Source organism: Setaria viridis, chromosome 5 (assembly GCF_005286985.2).
Source record: "Setaria viridis chromosome 5, Setaria_viridis_v4.0, whole genome shotgun sequence".
Classification (NCBI taxonomy): Eukaryota; Viridiplantae; Streptophyta; class Magnoliopsida; order Poales; family Poaceae; genus Setaria; species Setaria viridis.
In genome coordinates, this window is record NC_048267.2 from 8,344,975 (window position 1) to 8,369,745 (window position 24,771).

At 43.6% G+C, this 24,771-nt stretch overlaps 4 protein-coding genes, 1 long non-coding RNA gene and 1 pseudogene across 12 annotated transcripts; 3 read left to right on the forward strand and 3 right to left on the reverse strand.

The window, feature by feature from the left end:
- Positions 1–147: 147 nt before the first annotated feature.
- On the reverse strand, positions 148–2,064 carry LOC117856006 (uncharacterized). Its single transcript, XR_004640599.2, has 2 exons — positions 1,821–2,064; positions 148–605 (listed from the first exon to the last, which is right to left on the reverse strand). It is a non-coding gene; the product is annotated as an uncharacterized lncRNA (long non-coding RNA).
- A 1,186-nt stretch (positions 2,065–3,250) lies between these two features.
- LOC140223020 (uncharacterized) lies at positions 3,251–7,075 on the forward strand. Its single transcript, XM_072294317.1, has 3 exons — positions 3,251–6,021; positions 6,113–6,511; positions 6,874–7,075. The coding sequence occupies exons 1-2, from the start codon at positions 3,261–3,263 to the stop codon at positions 6,481–6,483; spliced, it is 3,132 nt and encodes a 1,043-aa protein (XP_072150418.1). The 5' UTR covers positions 3,251–3,260; the 3' UTR covers positions 6,484–6,511; positions 6,874–7,075.
- Positions 7,076–10,198: 3,123 nt separating this feature from the next.
- LOC117856002 (uncharacterized) lies at positions 10,199–13,548 on the forward strand. The gene is made up of 2 exons (XM_034738405.2): positions 10,199–12,762; positions 12,854–13,548. The coding sequence occupies exons 1-2, from the start codon at positions 10,224–10,226 to the stop codon at positions 13,252–13,254; spliced, it is 2,940 nt and encodes a 979-aa protein (XP_034594296.1). The 5' UTR covers positions 10,199–10,223; the 3' UTR covers positions 13,255–13,548.
- LOC117856003 (probable LRR receptor-like serine/threonine-protein kinase At3g47570) lies at positions 13,547–14,719 on the forward strand (annotated as a pseudogene).
- Positions 14,720–16,019: 1,300 nt separating this feature from the next.
- On the reverse strand, positions 16,020–16,756 carry LOC117856004 (histone H2B.2). The gene has a single exon (XM_034738406.2). The coding sequence runs from the start codon at positions 16,664–16,666 to the stop codon at positions 16,214–16,216; it is 453 nt and encodes a 150-aa protein (XP_034594297.1). The 5' UTR covers positions 16,667–16,756; the 3' UTR covers positions 16,020–16,213.
- A 1,755-nt stretch (positions 16,757–18,511) lies between these two features.
- Positions 18,512–22,836, reverse strand: LOC117857481 (uncharacterized). 8 transcript variants are annotated; one of them, XM_034740156.2, is made up of 5 exons: positions 19,808–22,836; positions 19,203–19,412; positions 19,100–19,117; positions 18,942–19,017; positions 18,512–18,815 (listed from the first exon to the last, which is right to left on the reverse strand). In XM_034740156.2, exon 1 carries the CDS (start codon positions 22,706–22,708, stop codon positions 19,982–19,984), a length of 2,727 nt encoding a protein of 908 aa, XP_034596047.1. In that variant the 5' UTR covers positions 22,709–22,836; the 3' UTR covers positions 18,512–18,815; positions 18,942–19,017; positions 19,100–19,117; positions 19,203–19,412; positions 19,808–19,981. The 8 variants fall into 8 exon arrangements, with proteins under 8 accessions (XP_034596047.1, XP_034596048.1, XP_034596043.1 ...); XM_034740157.2 differs by lacking the exon at positions 19,203–19,412; XM_034740152.2 differs by having other exon boundaries at positions 18,942–19,117; positions 19,203–19,409.
- Between the last annotated feature and the right edge of the window lie 1,935 nt (positions 22,837–24,771).

Here is a 24,771-nt window from a genome sequence, read left to right on the forward strand (position 1 = left end):
AACTTGGAGGGGCCAATCCCAGCAAGCTTGGGAAAATTAGAGAATCTAATTGTCCTTGATCTCTCAACAAATCGACTCAATGGTTCAATTCCCAGAGAGGTCTTAAAACTTCCCGCACTTTCATTCGTTGTCTGGGCCACTTCCTACTGAAGTTGGTAGCTTGACAAAACTTAACCAACTGATTTTGTCAGGAAACCAAATGTCTGGCAACATAACCGACAGTATCGGAGAATGTACATCGTTGGAATGGCTCTTGCTAGACCATAACTCGTTTGAGGGAAGCATACCTCAATCTCTGAAAAATTTACAAGGTCTAGCTCTACTGAACCTAACAATGAATAAGTTAACCGGCAATATTCCTGATGCCCTTTCTAGTATTGGTGGCCTAAAACAATTATATCTAGCACACAACAACTTGTCCGGTTTGATACCCTCAGGTTTACAGAGCTTGACATCCTTGTCCAGACTGGATCTGTCCTTCAATGATCTCCAAGGTGAAGTACCAAAAGGGGGTGTTTTTGCAAATGCAACTTACATATCAATTTACGGAAATGATAAGCTTTGTGGTGGAACACCTCAACTTCAATTAGCTCCATGCTCCATGCCTGTTGTGGAAAAGAAGAGGAAAATGTCAAAATCTCTTATGGTCACTTTAACATCAATCAGCACACTTGTAATCTTGGTTTTAGTGGCTGCTCTTGTTCAGTTGATCCCCAAGAAGCTCAAAAAAAGGCGTCAAAGTCAAATCATACCCACAATCGAGGAACAATGTGAAAGAGTTTCTTATCAAGAATTGTCAAATGGGGCCAATGGTTTTTCAGAGGACAATTTGGTTGGACAAGGAAGTTATGGCGTGGTTTATAAATGAACTTTACAAAATCAGGGCACTACGTCAGCTGTAAAGGTGTTTAACATACAACAACCTGGGTCTGCTAGGAGTTTTAAAGCTGAATGTGAGGCATTGAGAAGGGTGCGTCACCGTTGTCTCATGAAGATCATCACCTGCTGCTCAAGCATCAATCATCAAGGTCAAGAGTTCAAGGCACTTGTTTTTGAGTTCATGCCAAATGGTAGCCTGAATGATTGGCTTCACCCAAAGTCTGACACATTTGCTCAAACAAACACTCTTAGCCTAGATCAAAGGTTACACATTGCTGTAAATATCGTAGATGCTTTGGACTATCTTCATAATCATTGTGAGCCATCAATCATTCATTGCGATCTCAAACTGAGCAACATCCTTCTTGCAGAAGACATGAGTGCTCGGAGTTGGAGACTTTGGCATATCAAGAATCCTTCAAGAAAATCCTAGTAACACAGTACAAAATTCGAATAGCACAATTGGAATACGAGGCTCTATTGGTTATGTTGCCCCAGGTAATTGTAATAGTCTTTTTTGTATTTGTTCATTATTCCTGGTTCCTATATGAACATGGCATGATTTTTTTTTTCATTTTTATGTCTTTTCCCAATCAGAGTTTGGTGAAGGTTCTTCGATCTCAACTCTAGGTGATGTTTATAGCATTGGCATATTGCTGCTTGAGATGTTTACGGGAAGAAGCCCAACAGATGAGATTTTCAGTGGTTCGTTAGATTTGCACAAGTTTTCAGAGGATGCTTTTCCAGAAAGAATATGGGAGATAGTTGATCCGACAATATGGATGCACATGGACGCCAATAACAGCACTATAAGAAGTGGAGTTCAGAATTGCATGATTTCTGTAGTTTCTCTAGGCATATCCTGCTCGAAAAAACAGCCTAGAGTGCGGATACGGATACAGGATGCAGTCATTGAGATGCACGCTATTAGAGATTCATACCTCAAGTTTGCCAGATCCCTTGTGGTGGATCATGTAGTAGCAGCATGAACTTCATAGTGACTTTCCACAACAGTTGATGCATAGGACTGAAAGTGGGAAAGATACCAGAAGGTGATCAGTTCTGAAATAACTGAAAATGTATATGACACTTCAGCTCTATAATTCTTCCCTCCATTTGTTTACATCAGATATATGCAGGTAAAAAAGACATTTAGAAAATGTGCCAAATATATTAGATCCGGAGTTTTACCTGTTGTCTCTGTGACACGTTTTTGCTGAGGGATTCAGTAAGATGTATGTGTCGAAATACAATATAATGCTCTGAAAAATTCAGATGCCACAATTGGAATAAGATATCCTTTGTTTGTTACGATCCTCCAAATAAATCAAGTTTTTGTTGTTCCCTGTAGTTTGCTATGTTATGGAGCAAATGGTTGATGTGATCAGTTATGTTTGAGTTTGAACATTTTGTACAGTAAGGGGAAGGCTCCGAGGTGTCAACTTAGAGCCTGCTGGATCTGCATATACTCCCTCTGTTCTGAAATATATAATGTTTAGGACAAGCTAACGTTAAGGTAGTGTATTTGAGAACGAAGGTCTTGTGCTCGTGGGATGCCAGGAATAGAATTAACACTACTGCTGGAGTCAGACGGACAAGATATCACTTCAGTTGTAGAGAACAAGTTCAGATGATGAATTATATTCAAGATGCACGGTGGTGAAGCAGAAGCCTGCTCTGCTGTTCACGGGCAGGCCGTTAGGAAATCAGTGGAGCTTGCCAGCGACTGGCAATAGTAGTGCTGCAGGATTGGTTGATGCCCTTAACGGTCAAGAAGCCGATGGATCATTTCTATCAACCGTTGTTGTTCCTGACGGGAGGGTTTCCACATTACTTCCCATGTCATTTACTTCCGAGTTAAAATGTTTTAAAAGATCACATCAAATATTATACCTGATTCTTTGTAGACTTGGCAACATTTCGTGACGTGTGACGTTCAATGATCATTGAAAAAACAGCCCCACTTAAAAAAGGTCCATGATCTAGAAAAGCAAGACACGGGAGGATTCTCCCTGCATGCTGATGCCCGGTCGTAACTTCAGTCTTCAGCTAGCAAGGACTTCAGAGGTGCAGTGGGCCTTCACCAAATTTCCACACTCACCAAGACGATGTGAACGAATTGCTTCTGCCACCAATTTCCAGGAAATTCATTGCGTCAAAGACTGCGCAGTGAACTCTAGACCCGTCAAAGAAGTAACGATATAATTTATTCCGCCTAGGAATCAAGGAAGAATGGCCCTCTGATGGTCCTTGCTCCTGCAACAGAAACTAGTACAAGTCAAACACGATGTCCCCATCACTCTTTGGCAGCTAGCCACTCACATATATGATCACAGGATCAAGATAGCACATCAAGCAACATAGTTACCACACCAACAGATATGGACATGCAGTCAGCAACGACCTTGCTCCTGCTATCCGCCTCCATAGTCATCTCCATCCCAGCGGCTGTAGAAGCCGACGACCAGGCCACACTGCTCGCATTCAAGGCCGCGGCAACTCGCGGTGGCCATGGCAACGCACTTGCTTCGTGGAACAGCAGCAGCGCCGGCGGGTTCTGCAGCTGGGAGGGTGTTACCTGCGGGAGCAGGCACCGGAGAGTGGTGGCGCTGAGCCTGCGTTCCCACGGGCTCACCGGCGTCCTCTCGCCGGTGATCGGGAACCTGTCATTCCTCAGGACTCTCAACCTGAGCAAGAACGGGTTCAACGGGAACGTTCCCGCGAGCCTTGGCCGTTTGCGCCACCTGCAGGCCCTCAACTTGAGCTACAACGCCTTCTCCGGTGAGCTCCCAGCCAACCTGTCCTCATGCACTAGTTTAACGATCATGGCCCTCCAGTCCAACCATCTCCAAGGGTACATACCTCCCGAGCTCGGTGACAATCTAGCACGCCTCACGAGGCTCCAACTGCGGGAAAACAACCTGATTGGAACCATTCCAGCATCACTTGGCAACTTGTCGTCACTGCGTATGCTGGACCTCGCATCCAACCAGTTCGACGGCGCCATCCCTCCCAGCCTTGGTAGCATCCTAGGCCTCCAGTATCTTAATCTCGCCTTCAACAACCTCTCCGGCGAGTTCCCCAACTCATTGTACAACTTGTCTTCGTTGCAAGTGTTGGAAACTCTATCCAACGTGCTCGAGGGAAGCATTCCTGCAGACATCGGAAGTAGATTCCCCAAGATGTGGTTACTTACCTTTGCTCATAACAGGTTCACCGGAACCATCCCATCTTCGTTCTCCAACCTCACTTCTCTCCAAGGACTAGACCTCTCTGTAAACATGCTCAGTGGATATTTGCCTCCCACACTTGGTAGGCTACCAGCTCTGCAAGGTCTATACTTGTACGGCAACATGTTGGAAACAGACAAAATGCAGCTACGGGAATTCATCACTTCGTTGTCAAACTGTAGTCAACTCCGGCTATTAATGCTCAATGACAATGCCGGTCTCGCTGGGCAGCTGCCAAGTTCAGTAGTGAATCTCTCAACAAGCCTCCAAGTTCTCCGCTTCGATTTCACAAATATCTCGGGGACAATTCCCTCAGCCATCAGCAATTTGGTCAACCTCCGAATCTTCATTGCAGGGGCTACTTCCATATCTGGATTAATTCCAAAGAGCATTGGAGAACTGACAAACTTGGGATGGCTAGGTTTGCACCAAACTAACTTGTCGGGTCGAATACCTTCATCTATTGGAAATCTCTCAAATTTAGTTAGCCTTCTTGCGCACGACAGCAACCTGGAGGGACCAATTCCAGCAAGCATAGTGAACATGACTAATTTATTGAAACTCGATCTAGCAATGAACCGTCTGAATGGTTCGCTTCCCAAAGAGATTTTCAAATTACCAGTAATCTCTATTTACTTAAACCTGTCATACAATTCACTATCAGGATCACTCCCCTCTGAAGTTGGTAACTTCGGAAACCTTAACAGCCTGGTTCTCTCCGGAAACCAATTTTCCGGTGAGATACCAAATACTATTGGGGGATGCATTGTGCTTCAACAACTTAGATTGGACAATAATTTATTTGAAGGAAGCATACCTCAATCTCTCAACAATATAAAGGGCCTGAGCGAACTCAACCTATCATTGAATAGGTTGTCTGGTTCTATTCCTAGTGCCATTGGAAGTATATATAACCTACAACAGTTGTATCTAGCATACAACAATTTGTCAGGGCCGATACCTTCAGTTCTGCAAAATTTGACATCATTATCAAGGTTGGACCTGTCCTTTAACAATCTGGAAGGGGAAGTGCCAAAAGATGGCATTTTTAGAAACTTGACCAACCTGTCGATTTCTGGAAACAATGAACTTTGTGGTGGAATACCTCAGCTTCATTTAGCACCATGCAAAATGGACTCTGTGAAAAAGAATAGAGAAGGGCGGTCAAAGTCTCTAACAATAGCTCTGACAACTATTGGTGCGATCTTTTTCTTAACTTTGGTTATAGTTTCAATTCAGATCATCTCTAAGAAGCTTAGACGAAAGCAACAGAGCCCATTCCAACCACCAATAGTTGATGAACAGTATGAAAGAGTTTCTTATCAAGCAATAGCAAATGGAACCAATGGATTTTCAGAAGCCAATTTGCTAGGTAAAGGAAGTTTTGGCATGGTCTATAAATGCACTTTCCAAGATGAGGGAACTATTGCTGCAGTGAAGGTTTTTAACCTTGAGCAATCCGGATCTACTAGAAGTTTTGTGGCTGAATGTGAAGCGCTTAGAAGGGTGCGGCACCGTAGTCTCATAAAGATCATTACATGCTGCTCAAGCATCAATCACCAAGGCCAAGAGTTCAAGGCTCTGGTTTTCGAGTTTATGCCAAATGGTAGCTTAAGTGATTGGCTTCATAAAAAATCTGGCATGCCTACGGTGACCAATACTCTCAACCTAGCACAAAGGCTTGATATTTCTGTTGATATCATGGATGCTTTGGATTATCTTCACAATCACTGCCAGCCATCAATCATTCATTGCGATCTCAAGCCAAGCAACATCCTTCTTGCAGAAGACATGAGTGCCAGAGTTGGAGACTTCGGCATATCAAGAATCCTTCCCAAAAGAGCAAGTCAAACCCTACAAAATTCAAACAGCACAATTGGAATAAGAGGCTCTATTGGTTATGTTGCTCCAGGTAACTAAAATAATGGTGTTTTGGTTTTTGTTATAATTCCTAGTTCTTAATACACATTCATGCTGATTATTTTTTTTTGGCACAATTACAGAGTACGGTGAAGGTTCTTCTGTTTCAGGTCTTGGAGATGTTTATAGCCTCGGCATATTGCTGCTTGAGATGTTTACAGGAAGGAGCCCAACTGATGATATATTCAGAGGGTCACTGGATCTGCATAAGTTTTCAGAGGATGCTCTTCCAGATCGAATCTGGGAGATAGTTGACACAAAAATGTGGTTGCATACAGATGCCTATGACGAAACCACAAGAAGTAGAATTGAAAATTGCTTGGTTGCTATCGTTGCTCTCGGAATATCCTGCTCAAAGAAACAACCAAGAGAGAGGATATCGATACAAGATGCGGTCACTGAGATGCATGCTATCAGAGATTCATACCTTATGCTTGGCAGACCTTTGCGGTAGAACATGGAGGAGTAGCAACAATTCTGCGGTAATTTGCAATGCTTCAACTTTATTATTCTGTAATTAACATTTAACAATCTGCAATTCTTTACATCAGATTTATGCAAGTGGATTATATTGATTATGTAAAATGTTCCCAACAGTACATAAAACAAATAAAAGAAATGTGTTGTTTCCCTGTAGTTTGCTCCATTGTATAGATGAACTCTAAGATCAGTTGTTGCACATTTTGTAGCGTATGGGGGAATGCTCTGAGATCTTAGCGACTAGTGATGTATATAGTCTGATCATATTTTTGCTTGAGATATTTACATGAATCCCAATGGATGCGTTTGGAGATTGAACCTTAGGCATTGCTGTTTTGACAATCTGTTTGCATGTGGAGTGCAGATCCAATGACTGAATGATGATGAGAGATGCACACAATATCCTGTTAGCTCGAGAAGACACCATTTGCAGTCTTTTGAAAGAACTATGATCACAGCTGAAGGTAGATTAGGATATGTTGTAATCTTGTAGATATATGTAGTCACCTGAAACAATGGAAGAGAAAGCTGTATTTGCTGTCAGAATTGAAGTCTCCATTTGGTTCTGCATCTTCTTTCCCATTAGAGTGGAAAAAAAAAGGAAAGTAAAATGCATCCAAATTTATGAAATGTTTGAACCTCCCTCAACAGTGGACATGGACTGTCTCCACATCCTCATATCAATCATGGACCAAAATTTGAAAATGAATGACTTGAAAGTTTATATATGGAATGTTCAAATCATGGATCAAAAATTATGAAAATGAATAGCTTGTAAAATTAGACATAGACCTTTCAAATGACTACAGGTTCAGGGGAAAAAACACCGCGAACAAAAGAACAATAAAGTTTCAACAGGAATTTAATCAATAACCAAGCAGCCTACAGCTCAAATGGCAACCAGGAAGCAGACAGATGAGATCAGTACAGGATGTTAAAATTCAGAAAACATCCTATAGGCTACGGGATTACTAGCCGAGCACGTCCATTTTTATTCACAATTTCACTTCCGGTGCTGGCTGCTGCTTGCAGTCTGCAGATAAAAATGGAGCACAACGACAGTCACAGCACCGAACAACCACTACAAGTACCAGAGGCGCAGAAGGAAGCAACCGAAGGGGATGTGAACTTGGTGATGACCTCGGTGCCCTCTGAGACGGCGTGCTTGGCGTCTGGCAAGTTCGCTGGGGGACGACGAGGCGGCGGACGGAGGTTCGGATCCGCGGAATGTGATGCTAGGCTCCTTGCTATAACGAGCAACCGGCCTCCGCGGCCAGCTTCTCGACGACCCCCCTCGCCGCCGCCGCACGCCGCCATTTTCGCCCTCGCCCGCGGCGACTTCCGTGGCCTTCGTTGCCAGCAAGTTCAGTATTTGGGCCTACAAATTATCTATGGGTTCCAGAGAGAAAGAGATACGGCCTGGTGGATTGGAAACACGTTTGCTTTGTACACTGCTGGGCCCAAGCCATGAGGCCCATTTTGCTCGGTCCACTCACTTGTTTCCACTTCAGTGGGCATACCACTAGGGACATTCTCGCTGCATATATTTCCATGATTCCAGGGCACAAAGTTATTGGGAAGAATTCATCAGAGTGCAAATCTCAACTGACCCAGAGCTGCATGTACAGATACAACTACAGCTTAAATCTGGACAACCACAAGAAGGAGAAGACCCCAACCCAAATTTGCAGTAGTCACTAAATTTGCAGCTTGAACAAATTAAACAACAAATTTTATCTCTCAAAGTGTAAAACGGACAATACGGCAATCTGGATGCACTCAGAATCCAATGATAGCAGTAGATGCTATTATTCCATGAATATTTTGGTTGTCATTGAGGCCTGGTTTGGTTCCGGTTGCTTATTTTTAGCACCCGTCACATTGAATGTTTAGATACTAATTAGAAGTATTAAACGTAGACTATTTACAAAACCCATTACATAAGTGGAGGCTAAACGGCGAGATGAATCTATTAAGCCTAATTAGTCCATGATTTGACAATGTGTTGCTACAGTAAACATTTGCTAATGATGGATTAATTAGACTTAATAGATTCATCTCGCCGTTTAGCCTCCACTTATGCAATGGGTTTTGTAAATAGTCTACGTTTAATACTTATAATTAGTATCTAAACATTCGATATGACACGTGCTAAAAATAAGCAAAGGGAACCAAACGGCCTCTAAGATTGCCAGCTGGGCTCTAAGTGATACCCCAGAGAAAGTATACCAGTGCACGATGTAGCCATATATAGAAAGCTGATAGGAGAAGATCATGAAAAAGAAACGACATCACTAGGAGAAGTGGAGAACTACAACTGCACAATAAACAATAGGGGCTGATGGTTGAGCAAGATGCACGTTTCAAGCTTCCCAGCGAAATTTTTATTAGGTTAGATTGCCAGGGAGATGGAACAGAGAGCGAAGCCTCTACACAGCAGACATTTCGAAACAGCAACAAAGAAGGATGCTGGTGGTACCCTGGTACATGATCCTAAAATAACCAAAGCCACATGTGGTACATTTCAGTTAGCATAGCTATGTTCTCTGGAACATCAGAAAAATTATAAATGGCAAGCAATTTAGCAATACACGTCAAAATTAAAAGCTTCACGATATATAGCAGAAAAGCAACCAATATACGGTATACAATTGTAAATAAGCTTATCACACATCCTTAAGATTTGATAATGCAAATGATGGCGAAATGTACTGCTAGCCTTGCCAAAGCAGTACAGCTGCAAAAGACCAAAACTTCTCCCCTCCAAGCAATTCTAGACTCAGAAATTTAAGAATCCAAGAAAAAAAAATCCAAAGTATGAACGGACAAATGCAAAAAACAATATCAAGCATGCAGCAGTAACCTCTGAAATTTTACATTTTACAGCACTTCAGAAATGTAAAGATCAATTGAAATGCAACTACCAAGCACAACACTTCTGGTCCAAATTTTTGCCATGCAGTTTTTCACATAGCAAAAACTAACCACCAAGCACAGCACAATCACAATAAGCTGCAGAGAAGAACTAAGAAGCTAATAAACAGGAACCGCCACTATTCCAGATCCATTTAGGAACAAAATCTCAGAATTTGAAGCTCCAGAATAGCAGAACAGCAATGCCCAGCCGTAGTCCATAGATCACCTAAAACCTAAATGGCGAGATAACAATATATAAAACGGTTTGTGTGCACCCATGAACGCCTAGTTAGTTTGTGTCTTTAGGCTAGGCATATCCTGCTCAAATCAAGTTAGTTTTGACGACGAATGCAGCAGCAGCAGCAGAGACGCACGCAGTCATCAGGGTTCAGGATATTACATTAGTACTTACAGTAGTTTGCAAGAATACCCGATGCAATGGCTTTGCTCGTCTTTGTTTTTGGATTCGTTGTGATGTACTAGTGAGTGTTCTTTTTCAATAAAAAAAGGGGGGCAATCATCCCAGGTCCCAGCCTTCTTTGCAGGCTATTTTGTAGGTGCCACGAATGATGTTATACACAGATGGTAAATTTTAAATTAATATATGATGTTTCATTCAAGCTCCACAACAATGGGCATACCAAAGCTTAGGCTTATCATACATACCTGGAATAAATTGAGAAGCAAAATATAATAGATGATATGGCAAAAAATAATTTGACTTATGTTTAATATAACCACCTTTTTTTTAACAAAGCAACAGTAGTGTCCACCGAAAGTTCACCAGTAATCCAGCGAATGGTGGCGCTGAGCCTGCCTTCCCGCGGGCTCACCGGCGTCCTCTCCCCTGCCATCGGCAACCTGTCCTTCCTCAGGACCCTCGACCTGAGCTCCAACGGCCTCAGCGGGGGCATCCCTGCAAGCATCGGCAACCTGCGCCGCCTCCAGACGCTCAACCTCAGCGACAACGCCTTGTCCGGCGAGCTCCCGGCCAACCTGAGCTCCTGCACCGGGCTCACGGTCATGGCCATCCGCCTCAACAGGCTCCAAGGGCGCGTGCCATCGGAGCTCGGAGATAAACTGGCGAGCCTCCGAGTGCTCGACTTGCGGAACAACAACCTCACAGGCACCATCCCGGTATCCATAGCCAACTTGTCATCGTTGAGTTACTTGTCACTCGCATTCAACCAGATTCAGGGAAACATACCTGACCTCGACGGCATTCTGGGCCTCAAGGGTCTGGACCTCGCCTACAACAGTCTCTCCGGTGCCCTCCCAAGCTCCATTTACAACTTGTCTTCCCTGCAAATGTTTCAGATTCAGGGGAACATGTTCCATGGAGGTATTCCTGCCGACTTCGGCAGCAGGTTCCCTGGCATGAGGATCCTTGACTTCTCTAGGAACCAGTTCACAGGACCCATCCCAGCTTCATTCTCCAACCTCACTAATCTGCAATTTATCTTACTCTCTTCAAATAGGCTTACTGGATATGTGCCTCCCACACTAGGGAGACTCCAGGCTCTGCAAGGCCTATACCTGTATAACAACAGGCTACAAGCAGATGACGAGGCAGGGTGGGAATTCATCGCCTCGCTGTCAAACTGCAGCCAACTCCAGCAATTAACCCTTGACAGCAACGCTGGTTTAACTGGGCAGGTGCCAAGCGAAATAGGGAATCTACCAACGACACTACAAGTTCTCCTCTTGGATGACACTGGAATATCAGGGAGAATCCCCTCCTCTATCGGCAATCTGGCTGGCCTACAAGTCCTCAATCTGGACAATACTTCCATAACCGGAGTGATTCCAGAGAGCATTGGTAAGCTAGGAAACTTGGGTGTGCTCCATCTGTACAACACAGGCTTATCAGGCTGCATACTATCATCTATAGGAAATCTCTCAAACTTGTTTCAACTATCTGCATACAATACCAGCCTTGAGGGTGCAATTCCGGCAAGCTTAGGGAAGCTGACGGATCTGCAAAGCCTTGATCTATCAATGAACCGTCTGAATGGTTCGATTCCCATAGAAATTTTCAGACTATCAATCATTTCTATGTACCTAAACTTATCACACAATTTGCTATCGGGATTCCTTCCTGCTGAAGTTGGTAAATTGAGTAACCTTAACATCCTGGATCTGTCTGGAAACAAGCTGTCTGGAGGGATACCTGATAATATTGGTGAGTGTATTGTGCTGCAAGGACTTTGGCTGGACAATAACTCATTCGAGGGAAGCATACCTCAGTCTCTGAACAATATAAAGGGTCTGACTACACTCAATCTATCCATGAATAAATTGTCCGGTAAAATTCCTGATACAATTGGTAGTATCCGCAATCTGCAACAACTGTATCTAGTGCATAACAATTTGTCCGGGCTGATACCAGCAGTACTACAGAATTTGACATCACTGTCAGAATTGGATCTGTCCTTCAACAATCTGCAAGGTGAAGTACCAAAAGAGGGAATATTTAGAAATTTGTCAACCTTGTCAATCACCGGAAATAATGGACTTTGTGGAGGAATACCTCAGCTTAATTTAGATCCATGCCACACCAGTTCTATCAAAAAGAACACAAAGGGGTGGTTGAAGTCTCTTACAATAGCTTTGGCAACAATCAGTGCATTCCTGTTCTTAGCTTTCATGATCGCACTCATTCGGTTAAAAGGTAATAAGCTTAGACGAAGGAAGAAAAGCCCATTCCTACCACCAATCACTGATGAGCAGTATGAAAGAGTTTCTTATCATGCATTAGCAAATGGAACCAATGGATTTGATGAAGTCAATTTGCTTGGTAAAGGAAGCTTTGGGGCAGTTTATAAATGCACATTTCAAGATGAGGGAACTATTGTTGCAGTGAAGGTTTTCAACCTTGAACAGGTTGGATCTACTAGAAGTTTTGTAGCCGAATGTGAGGCACTAAGAAGGGTGCGTCACCGTTGTCTCATGAAGATCATCACGTGCTGCTCAAGCATCAATCACCAAGGTCAAGAGTTCAAGGCTCTGGTTTTTGAGTACATGCCCAATGGCAGCTTAGATGGTTGGCTTCATCCAAAATCTGAGACACCCACTCAGACAAACACTCTTAGCCTAGAACAAAGGCTACGCATTGCTGTTGATATCATGGATGCTATGGACTATCTTCATAATCACTGCAATCCACCAGTCCTCCATTGCGATCTCAAGCCAAGCAACATCCTTCTTGCAGAAGACATGAGTGCCCGAATTGGAGACTTTGGTATATCAAAAATCCTGCCAGAATGTGCTAGTAAAACCCTGCAAAATTCAAATAGCACAATTGGGATAAGAGGCTCTATAGGTTATGTGGCTCCAGGTAACTGAGTAGTGTTTTTGGTATTTGATTATCAATCAAAGTTATTACATAAACATTGCATGATCAAAAGTTTGTTTTGGCACAATTGTAGAGTATGGTGAAGGTTCTTCTGTCTCAACTCTTGGTGATGTTTATAGCCTCGGCATATTACTACTTGAGATGTTTACAGGAAGAAGCCCAACAGATGATATTTTTAGAGGTTCATTGGATCTGCACAAGTTTTCAGAGGATGCTCTTCCAGAGAGAATCTTGAAGATAGCTGATACAACAATGTGGCTGCACACAGACACCTATGACAGCACTACAAGAAGTAAAGTTGAGAATTGTTTGGTTTCAGTTATTGCTCTTGGGGTATCCTGCTCCAGTAAACAACCAAGAGAGAGGACACCGATAAAGGATGCAGCCATTGAGATGCATGCTATCAGAGATACATACCTCATGTTTTCCACACCTCTTGTTGTGGAACAAGGAGTAACAAGAGATCTGCAGTGATTTCTAGCAAGCAGAGGTTAAAAATGGGCAAGATGCCTGCAGAACGTAACATGCATTTATTTACATCTACACTCTTTCTGTCGAGAACTGTCGATAAGATGTTTGAGTCGAATCCACCATTCCTTTCTGACCAATCCGCGTCTGTTTGAATCAGATAAAGGACATTATGTAAATGTGTCACATAGAGAAAGAAAATTCAGAGTTCTACAAGCTACCAGTATGCATCTTCTGTTGACAATTGTCAATAACTTTTCAAGTTTGTGTCAAATTCTATCATTCCTCTATTTTTTGAAAGCGCAGCAAAAGCTTTGCTGCAAATTTATTAGAAGGAGAAAAAAACAAAGTGCTAGCCCAGTTTTTTAAGGAAAAAACCGAGCCCATTGGTAGTATCCGCAATCTGCAACAACTGTATCTAGCGCATAACAATTTGTCCGGGCTGATACCAGCAGTACTACAGAATTTGACATCACTGTCAGAATTGGATCTATCCTTCAACAATCTGCAAGGTGAAGTGCCAAAAGAGGGAATATTCAGACATTTAACTAACTTTTCAATTAGTGGAAACAATGAGCTTTGTGGTGGAATACCTCAGCTTCATTTATCTCCATGCCACACAAATTTCACGGAAAAGAAAAGAAAAGGATGATTAAGGTGTCTTACAGTAGCTCTTTCGACAATTGGTGCAGTCTTGTTATTTGCTTTCATGATTGTACTCATTCAGTTAAAAAGTAAGAAGCTTAGACAAAGGAAGCAAAGCCCATTCCTACCACCAATGATTGAGGGGCAGTATGACAGAATTTCTTACCATTCATTAGCAATTGGAACCAACGGATTTGCTGAAGCCAATTTGCTTGGTAAAGGAAGCTTTGGGTCAGTCTATAAATGCACATTTCAAGACGAGGAAACTATTGTTGCAGTGAAGGTTTTCAACCTTGAACAATCTGGTTCCACTAGAAGTTTTGTAGCAGAATGTGAAGCACTAAGAAGGGTGCGCCACCATTGTCTCATAAAGATCATCACATGCTGCTCAAGCATAAACCATCAAGGTCAAGAGTTCAAGGCACTTGTTTTGGAGTATATGCGCAATGGTAGCTTAAATGATTGGCTTCACAAAAGATCTGATATGCCTGCTCCAGGAAATACTCTAAGCCTAGAACAAAGGCTAGACATTACTGTTGATATTGTGGATGCTTTGGACTATCTTCATAACCGTTGCCAGCCACCAATCATTGCGATCTCAAGCCAAGCAACATACTTCTCGCAGAAGACATGAGTGCCCGAGTTGGAGACTTCGGCATATCAAGAATCCTTCCAGAAACTGCAAGTGCAACCCTGCAAAATTCAAGTCGCACAATTGGAATAAGAAGGTTCCATTGGCTATGTTGCTCCAGGTAATTCGAAGTGTTGTATTTTTGTTTTTGCCACAATTCCTAGTGAAAGTTTGTGTGTAAACATAGCTTACTAATCGAGACAAATTTTGCACAATCACAGAGTGCGGTGAAGGTGCTCCCGTCTCAACTCTTGGTGACGTTTATAGCTTCGGCATATTGCTACTTGAGATGTTTACAGGAAGGAGCCAACGGATGATATGTTCAAAGGTTCAATGGATCTGCACAAGTTTTCAGAGGATGCTCTTACTGATAGAATCTGGGAGATAGCTGATATGACAATGCGGCCGCACATTGAAGCCAACGACAGCACTACATGAAGTAGAATTGAGAATTGCTTGGTCTCCATCATTGCTCTGGGGATATCCTGCTCAAAGAAACAACCTAGAGAGCGGACACCAATAAAGGATGCAGTCACCAAGATGCATGCTATCAGATATTCATACAAAAAATTATTGAACTCGAACATGGAGCAACAATAACAACTCTGCAGTGATTTACAAGAGCAGTGATCAAGTAAAAGCTCAAAACAAACAAGATGCCTGTAGTTGATCCCCTTACCTCAAATAACTGAAGACGCACTCAAGGCTTCATCTCTATCATAGTTTCTCAACATTCTACCTTTGTTGTCGGAACATGATCCTGAGATAATAGAAGCAAAAAAGGCTAGGCATATCTTTACTACAACTATGTTTCTCTGAAACACTGAAACAGCACCAGAAATTTGTAAAATATCAAATAAATTTTGCCATTGATAGCAGAACAGCAATGTTCAAGTCATAGGATCACAGCCTCTTACACATTCTCAAACGTCCACAGTATGATGCCTAAATTTAGTGTCTGGGAATTCATTCCCTCCAGGGCTCAAGGCAAATGTGTCTATGAACATGCAAAATGCAGTTCCAACTTTGCAGCACTATACAGTTACACATTTCAAATGTACCAAGAGATATTACAACTAGCAACTATTAGATAACACCCTTGATCCAGAATTTGGCATATAGCTTTGTGCATATAGTTATCAGTTCACTGCCAGGCACCTGACAATTACAAAGCAAAAGCCTACCATCCTGACAGAAATCACATGTAGAACAAGCATCACCACAATTCTTACCACAAGCATCCATTTCTAGTTTCACCAATTTTGAAACATCCATTTCTACCCATTAGCATCCAGAATATAAGAATAAGGATTACCAATTTTGAACTACAGAATTTCACATTTCCATGCACTCAGATGTTTCAACTAGCAACTATCAGACACTTGTTTCGGAAACTTGACATTAGTTTTACACATATGATCATCAGATCACTGCTGGCAAAAACACGCAGTAAGAGAATCCATCCTGACAGAAATCGCATATAGAACGAGCACCGTAACCAATTCAAGATCCATAAACAAACAATGTTCCACAAGCATCACACAATTCTTAGTCTCTTACCGCAGCACAACTGCACACAGGTCAACAACGATCCATTTCAAGTTTCACCAACTACTACTACTACCACTAGCCCTACCGGATAAACTGAGCCACATCTACCAACACCACCGAGCTACTACTAGCACCAACCTAAGATGAGGTGAACTTGGTGACAGCCTTGGTGCCCTCGGAGACGGCGTGCTTGGCGAGCTCGCCGGGGAGGACGAGGCGGACGGAGGTCTGGATCTCCCGGGAGGTGATGGTGGGCTTCTTGTTGTAGCGCGCGAGCTTGGCGGCCTCACCGGCGAGCTTCTCGAAGATGTCGTTGATGAAGGAGTTCATGATGGACATGGCCTTGGAGGAGATGCCGATGTCGGGGTGCACCTGCTTCAGCACCTTGAAGATGTAGATCTTGTAGGTCTCCACCGACTTCTTCGCCTTCTTCTTCCCCTTCTTGCCCTCGCCGCCCTCCTTGCCGGCGGACTTGCCCGCGGGGAGACGCTTCTCCGCCTTGGGCTTCTTCCCCGCCGGGGCCTTCTCCGCCGCGGGCTCCTCCTCCGCGGGCTTCTTCGCCGCCGGCTTCTTCTCCGCCTTGGGGGCCATCGGTGCGGATGCCTGGGTTCGCGGCTGGGAGTGATTCGCTCGGTCTCGGTCGATTTGGGGACGGGGAATTTCGATGGCTGTGAAGAGAAGAGGTGAGGGGTGCGAGACTTTTATAGAAGGGAGCGGCGGGTGCTGATTGGTGGAGGGGTTGGTGCCGCGGATCGTTGACGTGGAGGGGTGCGATGCGCTGGGAGCTGTCGCAGCGACGGTGTGGGATGAGTTTTGACGTGGTCAGAGTGTGGGCGGGAGCCGGGAGGAAACGGAGGGTACTGGATTTCCCGCGCGCAGAGGTGGGCGGGCGGGCTAGACGGCCTTGCTTTTGGCGGTTGGTTTTGGCTGTGTGGCTAAGAGGCTGTTTGGATACGAGGTGCTAAATTTTAACAGTGTCACATCGGATATTTGGATACTAATTAGGAGGACTAAACATAAGTTAATTATAAAACTAATTGCAGAACCTTGTGCTAATTCGTGAGACGAATCTATTAAGCCTAATTAATCCATCATTAGCAAATGGTTACTGTAGCACCACATTGTCAAATCATAGACTAATTAGGGGGTGTTTGGATCCCCGGGCTAAATTTTAGCCCCTGTCACATCGAATGTTTGGACACTAATTAGGAGTATTAAACATAGATTAATTACAAAACCAATTTCACAACCCCTAGGCTAAATCGCGAGACGAATCTATTATGCCTAATTAGTCCATGATTTGACAATATGGTGCTACAGTAAACATTCGCTAATGGTGGATTAATTAGGCTTAATAGATTCGTCTCGCGATTTAGCCTAGGGGTTCTGCAATTAGTTTTGTAATTAACTTATGTTTAGTCCTCCTAATTAGCATCCGAATATCCGATGTGACACGGACTAAACTTTAGCTCAGGATCCAAACACCCCCTTAGGCTTAATAGATTCGTCTCGCGAATTATACTCCATCTGTGCAATTAGTTTTATAATTAGCTTATGTTTAGTCCTCCTAATTAGCATCCAAACATGCGATATGACAGGTGTTAAACTTTAATAGGGTGTTCCCAAACACCCCTTAAATGAAGGAAACCGGAACGATGAAAAACTATGAATGACGTCGACAGAACTCTTCCTGCATCCAGAACCTACCCTATTACATTCTTCTCGGTTTTATAGATCGTAATTTTTATACTTTACAATCATTCGTCCTCTTTTATCACTTTATGCAAAGCATATTCGAGGGTATTACATAAACATTACGCCACTTTTTCACACACTTTACAACTTATCGTTTTACAACTAGGATCGTGTGGGCTAGTGTCTCGAAGCCATTGTCACCACTTCGTTGATTGCCGAAACCATGATTATCCTCCCGAGTTCCCACCATGAGCCAATGACTTCGCTGCCATCTCTCCGCCCTGGCTCGTGAGCCCGAAGTCCTTTCGTCGCCTCGACCGTCCATTGTGATCGCACGGTCATCACTTTGCTCCAACTTTTCGTTCGTGCACACTTCTCGGAGTCCTTTTCCCCAATATCCTGGCAGGCCCAGCTGTCGGTAACTACTGGATGGCATGCCCTTGGGCCCAGTAGTCAGTGATGCAAACATTTGTGCTCGTGCATGGCCTCTGATTTGTAGACCGTGCCCGCATTTCCACACAAAACATCAGCTATCACTAAAGTACTGCAATCAACGTATCAGACGCTGCAACTGAAGAAACAAAAAGGTACATCTGTGAAAATGTGATGATCACAGAAGCAGGGGCAAAAGAACAACAGAACAATCAGACAATGGCAATCATCATAGCCAGTGAGCCAGCGTTGTCAATGGCACTTCCATTTCCATGATTCCATGAACCAACAAAAAGAACATATATTCCCTGAGTCCTCGAGCAGCTGACCGCTGAAACATTGATTCGGTTCCTGAAATAAAATTAATTTACCTGTACTTCTTATAGCCCATTTTACCACGAAAGCTACTGGTTCATTTCGTTTTCGTGTCTCTAAGGGTTGAAGCATATACAGTACAATGTTACAGAATGGTAGTTGTTCCTACATGTAACAACAATCTGTACAGATAATGAAGAGATCTGCTGGAGCCTCCATCTTGGACGGATGAGGAGCCTCCATCTTGGACGGATGAACGCAAACCACCAAGGGAGTCCGGTATCACTTAGCAGTATTCCTGAAACCAAGCAACAGTTGAAAATTGTTTATCAGATTCAGAAGTACTCCTTTATTGAAGGTGAAAGTAACTGCTGTAAACAGAAGCAAACAAAGTTGAAAAAAAAAATGGTGCTACAAAAATCACCTTTGCTGTAGTAAGTTTTCAGTCCCAAGAAACAAGAAAAGTTGCTTTGCAGTGAAGAAACTAATACACTGGGGACCTGGAAGTTTGGCGGCTGTATGAGTGACCGGAAAGATGTGTGGAAAATCGGCATGTTCAGTGTTTCATGGAGCAAGACGTACCATTCAACGAATAGTGTCCTGTTACAAATTACAATACACACTCAGTTTTCTTTTATTCAGCAAATAATATATTAGCTTGTTTTCATGGCTATGACGCACTGACAGGCAAAAATGTATAGGATGTAGTGATACACCGTGCAGGTATTGAAACCATGTTTGTGCTTGTTGAGCTTAGATGAGAAACAGCATATGCTCGGATATATTATCTTATGGCAATATCTTGCTGAAGCATCAAAAGTTCTGCAATCACTAAGATTCCAAGCACCAGGTTTCCCTCTGATATGCTTGGGGCCTCAAGCAAACCAGATCACTGCTGCAATGATAATAGTATGAGGTGTCACCATGTTGAACAACATGTATCTTAAAATTTCGTTCAAAAGAATGTTCAGCACATAAATCCCAGCTTGATATTTAAGTAAATGTTTAAACATGGATTTCTCCATGTCATCCATACAGTTACAGACATCAACAAAGATTTAATTAAGATGAAGTCTGTCCTATCCTTAATTCCTAATCAGCTTATTTTGGGCCAAGCAGGGCAATTACCCGCTATGCAAAGTGGCAGAAAGGAAAACAACATCAAAACATGGCTATGTTTAAACGGCAGACATCAAAAGCTGGCTATAATGAAACAGCAAAATACAATTCCCTAAACACCAATTGCAAAATACCAAGTTGATAGAAAAGTGATGATCTCAGATGTCTTACCTTAACTACCAGAGTCCATCTGTTAAAACATAGAAAAGAGTCAATATGCACATGTATGGTTTGGGCACTTGTATATGAAGCAACAGTTCAGTGACTGAATGATTTTGCCATCTGGCACCCCTTCTTGAATCAGCCGATTCCAGTATATGAGAACATGAAAAAAAATTGCTCACATCAGGTCGTCAACAGTAAAGTTTTTCCCTTCCTGGTTATCAAAGAAGCTCCTATGAAAAGAGCTCCATATGTATCCCAGTTTGGTTGCACCCCATTCTTAAGCATATCACTGTAAATTCCTAAACCCTTACAAAATTCACCATGGATACTGCACCAGCGTATCAAAATATTGTATGCCACAATATCAGGCTTCAGTCCCTTGTATAACATTTCGTTCCAAAGCTCAAATGCTTTATTTGTGTCACCCATCTTACAGAGCTCATTTATTATTGTAGAATAGCTGATGCAATCAGGAAAGAAACCGCTTTCAGTAATCTTCTGCATAAGGTCAATTGCCTCTTGGATCTGCCCAACCTTACAGAACCCTTTGATCAATGTGTTAAATGTCACTGTGTTAGCTAAACAGCCTTCAAGCATGGCTGCATGTAAAACTTTAGCCTTTTCCAGCTCTCCTTCAGTTGCCATATAATTAAGAAAGCAATTATAAGTAAAGCTATTAGGTAGAAAGCGCCCAGCTAACATTTCTTTACAAAGGATCTCTGCGCTGCTCAAATATCCAGACTTGCAGAGATTATTTATTAAAACTGTATATGTGACAACATTAGGAGAGCATCCATCAGCTATCATCTTATCCCAGCAGTTTAAAGCTTGAACTATATTTGCTTCCTTTGAATGCACATCAATCATGCATGTATGGAACACATTGTCTGGCTTCACACCTTTTTCTTTCAGTTGCCTAATCAACATGGTTGCTTTTTCCTTGTCATGCTGTTTCAGAGCTGCATATACAATTACAGTAAAACTGATAAGATCAAGGTTGAACCCCCGTGCTCCCATCTCATTCCAAACATGGTATGCTTCAGTTAACCTTCCTTCTTTGCACAATCCGTGCAAAAGTGCTGTTAAGCTAAAACTATTTAGCATGGCACAGCTATTTTCTAGATCATCAACAAATTCCTTTGCTTTCGAGGCACCTAGCGTCAAACAAAGTACACTGATCAATGACCTGTAAGTGTAATTGTCAGGTGTTAGGCCCCTATCCACCATCTGATCATATAACTGGAATGCCTTCCTAACATTGCCTACACGGCAATACCCGTCTATCATGACATTAAAAGTCACTTCATTTGGTACTAGGGAGCAGTCAATCATCTTATCAAACAACCTAGCAGCTTCATCCATATTTCTGTCCTTGCAGAAACCATTGATAAGCGCTGTAAATGTATAAACATTCCCTGAAACACCATTCCTGGCCATCTCATTGTGGAGCTCCATTGCACTGGCTAGATCCCCTTTCCGGCATAAACCAGCTATAAGGGGGGAATATGATGCTGCACTCAGTGTTAATCCCTCCTTAACCATCTCATTCATTAACTTCCTTGCCTGGTCAAAATCATCGCATTGGCAGTAACCATTAATTAAAGAGTTGTATGGATAAGCTGTAACTCTGATTCCATTCTCCCTCATCCTATCAGACATGCAAAGTGCGTCATCCATCATTCCCCTCTTGCACAGGGAATGTATCAATATAGCATAGGTCACTTCATTTGGCTCTAGACCCCTGCTTCCCATCCCTGTGAAGAGCCTTTCTGCCTCACTAAATCTTCCATCCTTACACAGTTTATCAATCAATGCATTACACGCAAACAGGTTTGGTACCATGCCCAACTCACCCAAGTGACAAGCTAACCTGAAGGCCTCCTCGACACACCCTCTCTTCCGTAGCCCATCGAGCATAAAGGAGCAACTGGCCTCTGATGGCACAAACCCCAGCCTAAGCATGTCATCAGTCATTTCCAATGCCATTTCCAGTACCTCAGTCCGACAAAACCCATAAACAAGAGTCCGGTATGTAACTTCATCAGCCGTAACTCCTCTCTCCACCATGCCATTCTTCACCTCCACTGCCTCATGAACACGATTGTTTTTGCAGAGACCATACATTAGCACATTGTATGGCACAGCACTGCCCTTGATGTCCTTGCATTCCATCCTTGCCAATAGCCCCCTTGCACCATCCAAATTATTTGTCTCACAATAAGCTCGAATTCCAGCCGTGTAAATGTACTCGTCCACGCGAACACCTGTCCCAAGCATTTGATCGAACAGGTCGCGGGCAAGAGCAAACTGCCGGATCTTGATGAGAGCGAACAGTATCTGAGAAGCGGTATATTGCTTCACAGCAATGCCGGACGATAGGGATAGGCGTAGGACGGCGGCGGCGTCGCGGGCGCGGCGGAGTCGGAGGTACGAGGAGGCGAGCAGCGTGGTGGCAGCGGTGGCGGCGCCAGGACGGAACCTGGCGAGTGAATTAGCATGTGAGAGTGACGAAAATGAGGACGACGCGGACGGAGTGGATGACGCGAGGGAGAGCAGGAGGGAGGCGGCGTGCGGGGAGGATGCAGAAGATGATGGGGAGGGCGAGGAGGAGAGGAAGGAGAGGGCGAGGAGGGAAAGGGAGACCGGGGAGACGAGCTCGGGTGGCAGGAGGAGGAGGAAGCGGCGGGAGAGATCGGGCCGGCGGAGAGAGGCCGGGAGGAGGAGGAGGGAGGAGACATGCGCCGGGGCGAGGCGGCTGCGCAGAAGCGGCGCGGCGAGGGCGGACGACCAGGTGGATGGGGCGGTATGGTGGAGGATGTCGCCTAGGAGCTTAACCATACCTGAATCTGAGGTAGTGGGCCCGGCGTTAGGGTGGCCGGCGGGGTGCCGGAGTGGCGGAGGAGGCATCGGGGACGGCGCGGGGGATCGCCGGAGGTCGCGCCGCCGCGGGGATTTTGGGAGCGAGCTCCGGCCTCTGCCGCTGGAGACTGGAGAGAGAGAGAGAGAGAGAGAGAGAGAGAGAGTGGGGATCCCGATTCCCGAGTGGCTGTTAGCGCGATCACCGGTACTTGATGCGTGAACCACTTAAACATGATTTGAAATCCAACGTGTAAACAACATTCGAATTTTTACCATTTTTCTAATTGTGTAGAAGTATTTTTCATCCATAGCGTTGTCAATATGATTGAAATCCTTTTTCACAAAAAAAATATATATATAATTAAAATCCAATAATATCTACAAATCAATTACAACCGTCTACGTGCAATTTACCATCAGTAACGGGTTTAGTAGTTTACTATCAAACTTATAGCATGTATATAAATTGCTAGATCTGATGAAATTCAGGTGTTACGACTTACGAATTGTCTCTCGTACCATAGCATATGGCAGGCGGCCACACCACACGGCTACCCCGTATAATTCGCACTCAATCCACCCAAAGTTTCCTATCCTTGAAGCATTGCTCCTCCCAGCAATTGGGCTTTCTTGTCCTTACATCCGGCAATATTAGGCAATGGGTTTAACGGTGATAAACATGATTTTTTTTATTTTATAATTTTGCAGAAATAAATACTCGATCAAAAATTTGCAGGATAGGCCCTACTGCTGGATCAAACGGCGAGTACACTTTTAAAAAATCATAACTAATTTATATGAACTCAGATGGAAATAAACTTTTATATAAAAATTATAGATCTCGATGAGGCATACAACTTTGTAGTTCAAACTTTTTTCATTTGGTATTATCTTGGTGCTCAAATAATCGATACAAGTTTCAGATCTAAAATTCAAATTTTAGATCTGAAACTGGGCAACACACATTCAAAAAATTATAACTAATTCATATGAACTCAGATAAAGATAAATTTTATATAAAAATTGTAGATCTCGACGAGATCTACAACTTTGTAGTTCAAATTGTTTTCATTTGGTGTTATCTTGATTTAAAGTGTCGATTATTTGAGCACCAAGATGACACTAAATGAAAAAAATTTGAACTACAAAGTTGTATATCTCGTCGAGATCTACAATTTTCATATAAAGTTTATCTCCATCCGAGTTCATATGAATTAGTTATAACTTTTTGAAAGTGTATTATCTATAGGAGGGAAGTTACCGTCGGTTCAACTAGCGGTAACTCGCTTCCGCCGTTTAATCCGGCGGTAGGGTTCTATTTCTATAAATTTTTAAATTATCTATTTATTTCTACAAAATCGTAAAAGAAAAGGTATAAAAATAAAAAAATTCGATAAACATGCAGCAAGTGACACCTGAGCCCTTCTTCCTTATGGTTGTCAATAATTCTTTTGGCTCCCTCCCTGCAGCTAACCATCACCATTGGCACAATAATTCTTTTGGCTCCCTCCCTGCAACAAACCTTCATCATTGGCATGCATTGCTCCTCTTTTCTGGCTTTTCTGGTGGCGTGGTGGCTACACCAAATGCACAATAAGGGTGGCATGAAGAATCCTTTGTTGATTGTTGGCAAAGCTCCATAGATTGTAGTGGTAAGGGTCCCTGTGCGATCGATACTAGGGCGCCAGTGCTTCTAGGCAATGAAGAGTTAGGGGGTGTTTGGGAGCACTTCACTTCACCAAAAATCACTCCACTCCACCAACTCCAAAAAAATCGCAGCCAAACGCGTTCGGCTCCAGCAACTCCGGCTCCAGGAAAAAAGGTGGAGCAGGGGGTAGATCCACGTTTTTGGTGGAGTACCTCAAGAGGTGCTCCAAAAACCCCCTTTACAGACATCCTCGTGGAGTTGGTGGGTATTTACCCACCATTGCCACTCGTTACACACATGTACCGGTTCGATTCACGGAAAAGAAAAGACTCCCGTCGCTCCTCCATCCCGTCGTCCCCTTCCCTGGCGCGCGCCGCCCGGCCGCCGCTCCGCCCGCCGCGCCCGCCCGGCCGCCGCCCGCCCCGGCCGCGCGCCGCCCGCCCGCCCCGGCCGCGCGCCGCCC

Coding starts and splice junctions, on each gene's coding strand:
- LOC117856002 (XM_034738405.2), top strand. CDS start 10,224: ATGGTGGCGCTGAGCCTGCCTTCCCGCGGGCTCACCGGCGTCCTCTCC. Junction 12,763..12,853: donor TATAGGTTATGTGGCTCCAG/GTAACTGAGTAG, acceptor GCACAATTGTAG/AGTATGGTGAAGGTTCTTCT.
- LOC117856004 (XM_034738406.2), bottom strand. CDS start 16,666: ATGGCCCCCAAGGCGGAGAAGAAGCCGGCGGCGAAGAAGCCCGCGGAG.
- LOC140223020 (XM_072294317.1), top strand. CDS start 3,261: ATGGACATGCAGTCAGCAACGACCTTGCTCCTGCTATCCGCCTCCATA. Junction 6,022..6,112: donor TATTGGTTATGTTGCTCCAG/GTAACTAAAATA, acceptor GCACAATTACAG/AGTACGGTGAAGGTTCTTCT.
- LOC117857481 (XM_034740159.2), bottom strand. CDS start 22,708: ATGCCTCCTCCGCCACTCCGGCACCCCGCCGGCCACCCTAACGCCGGG.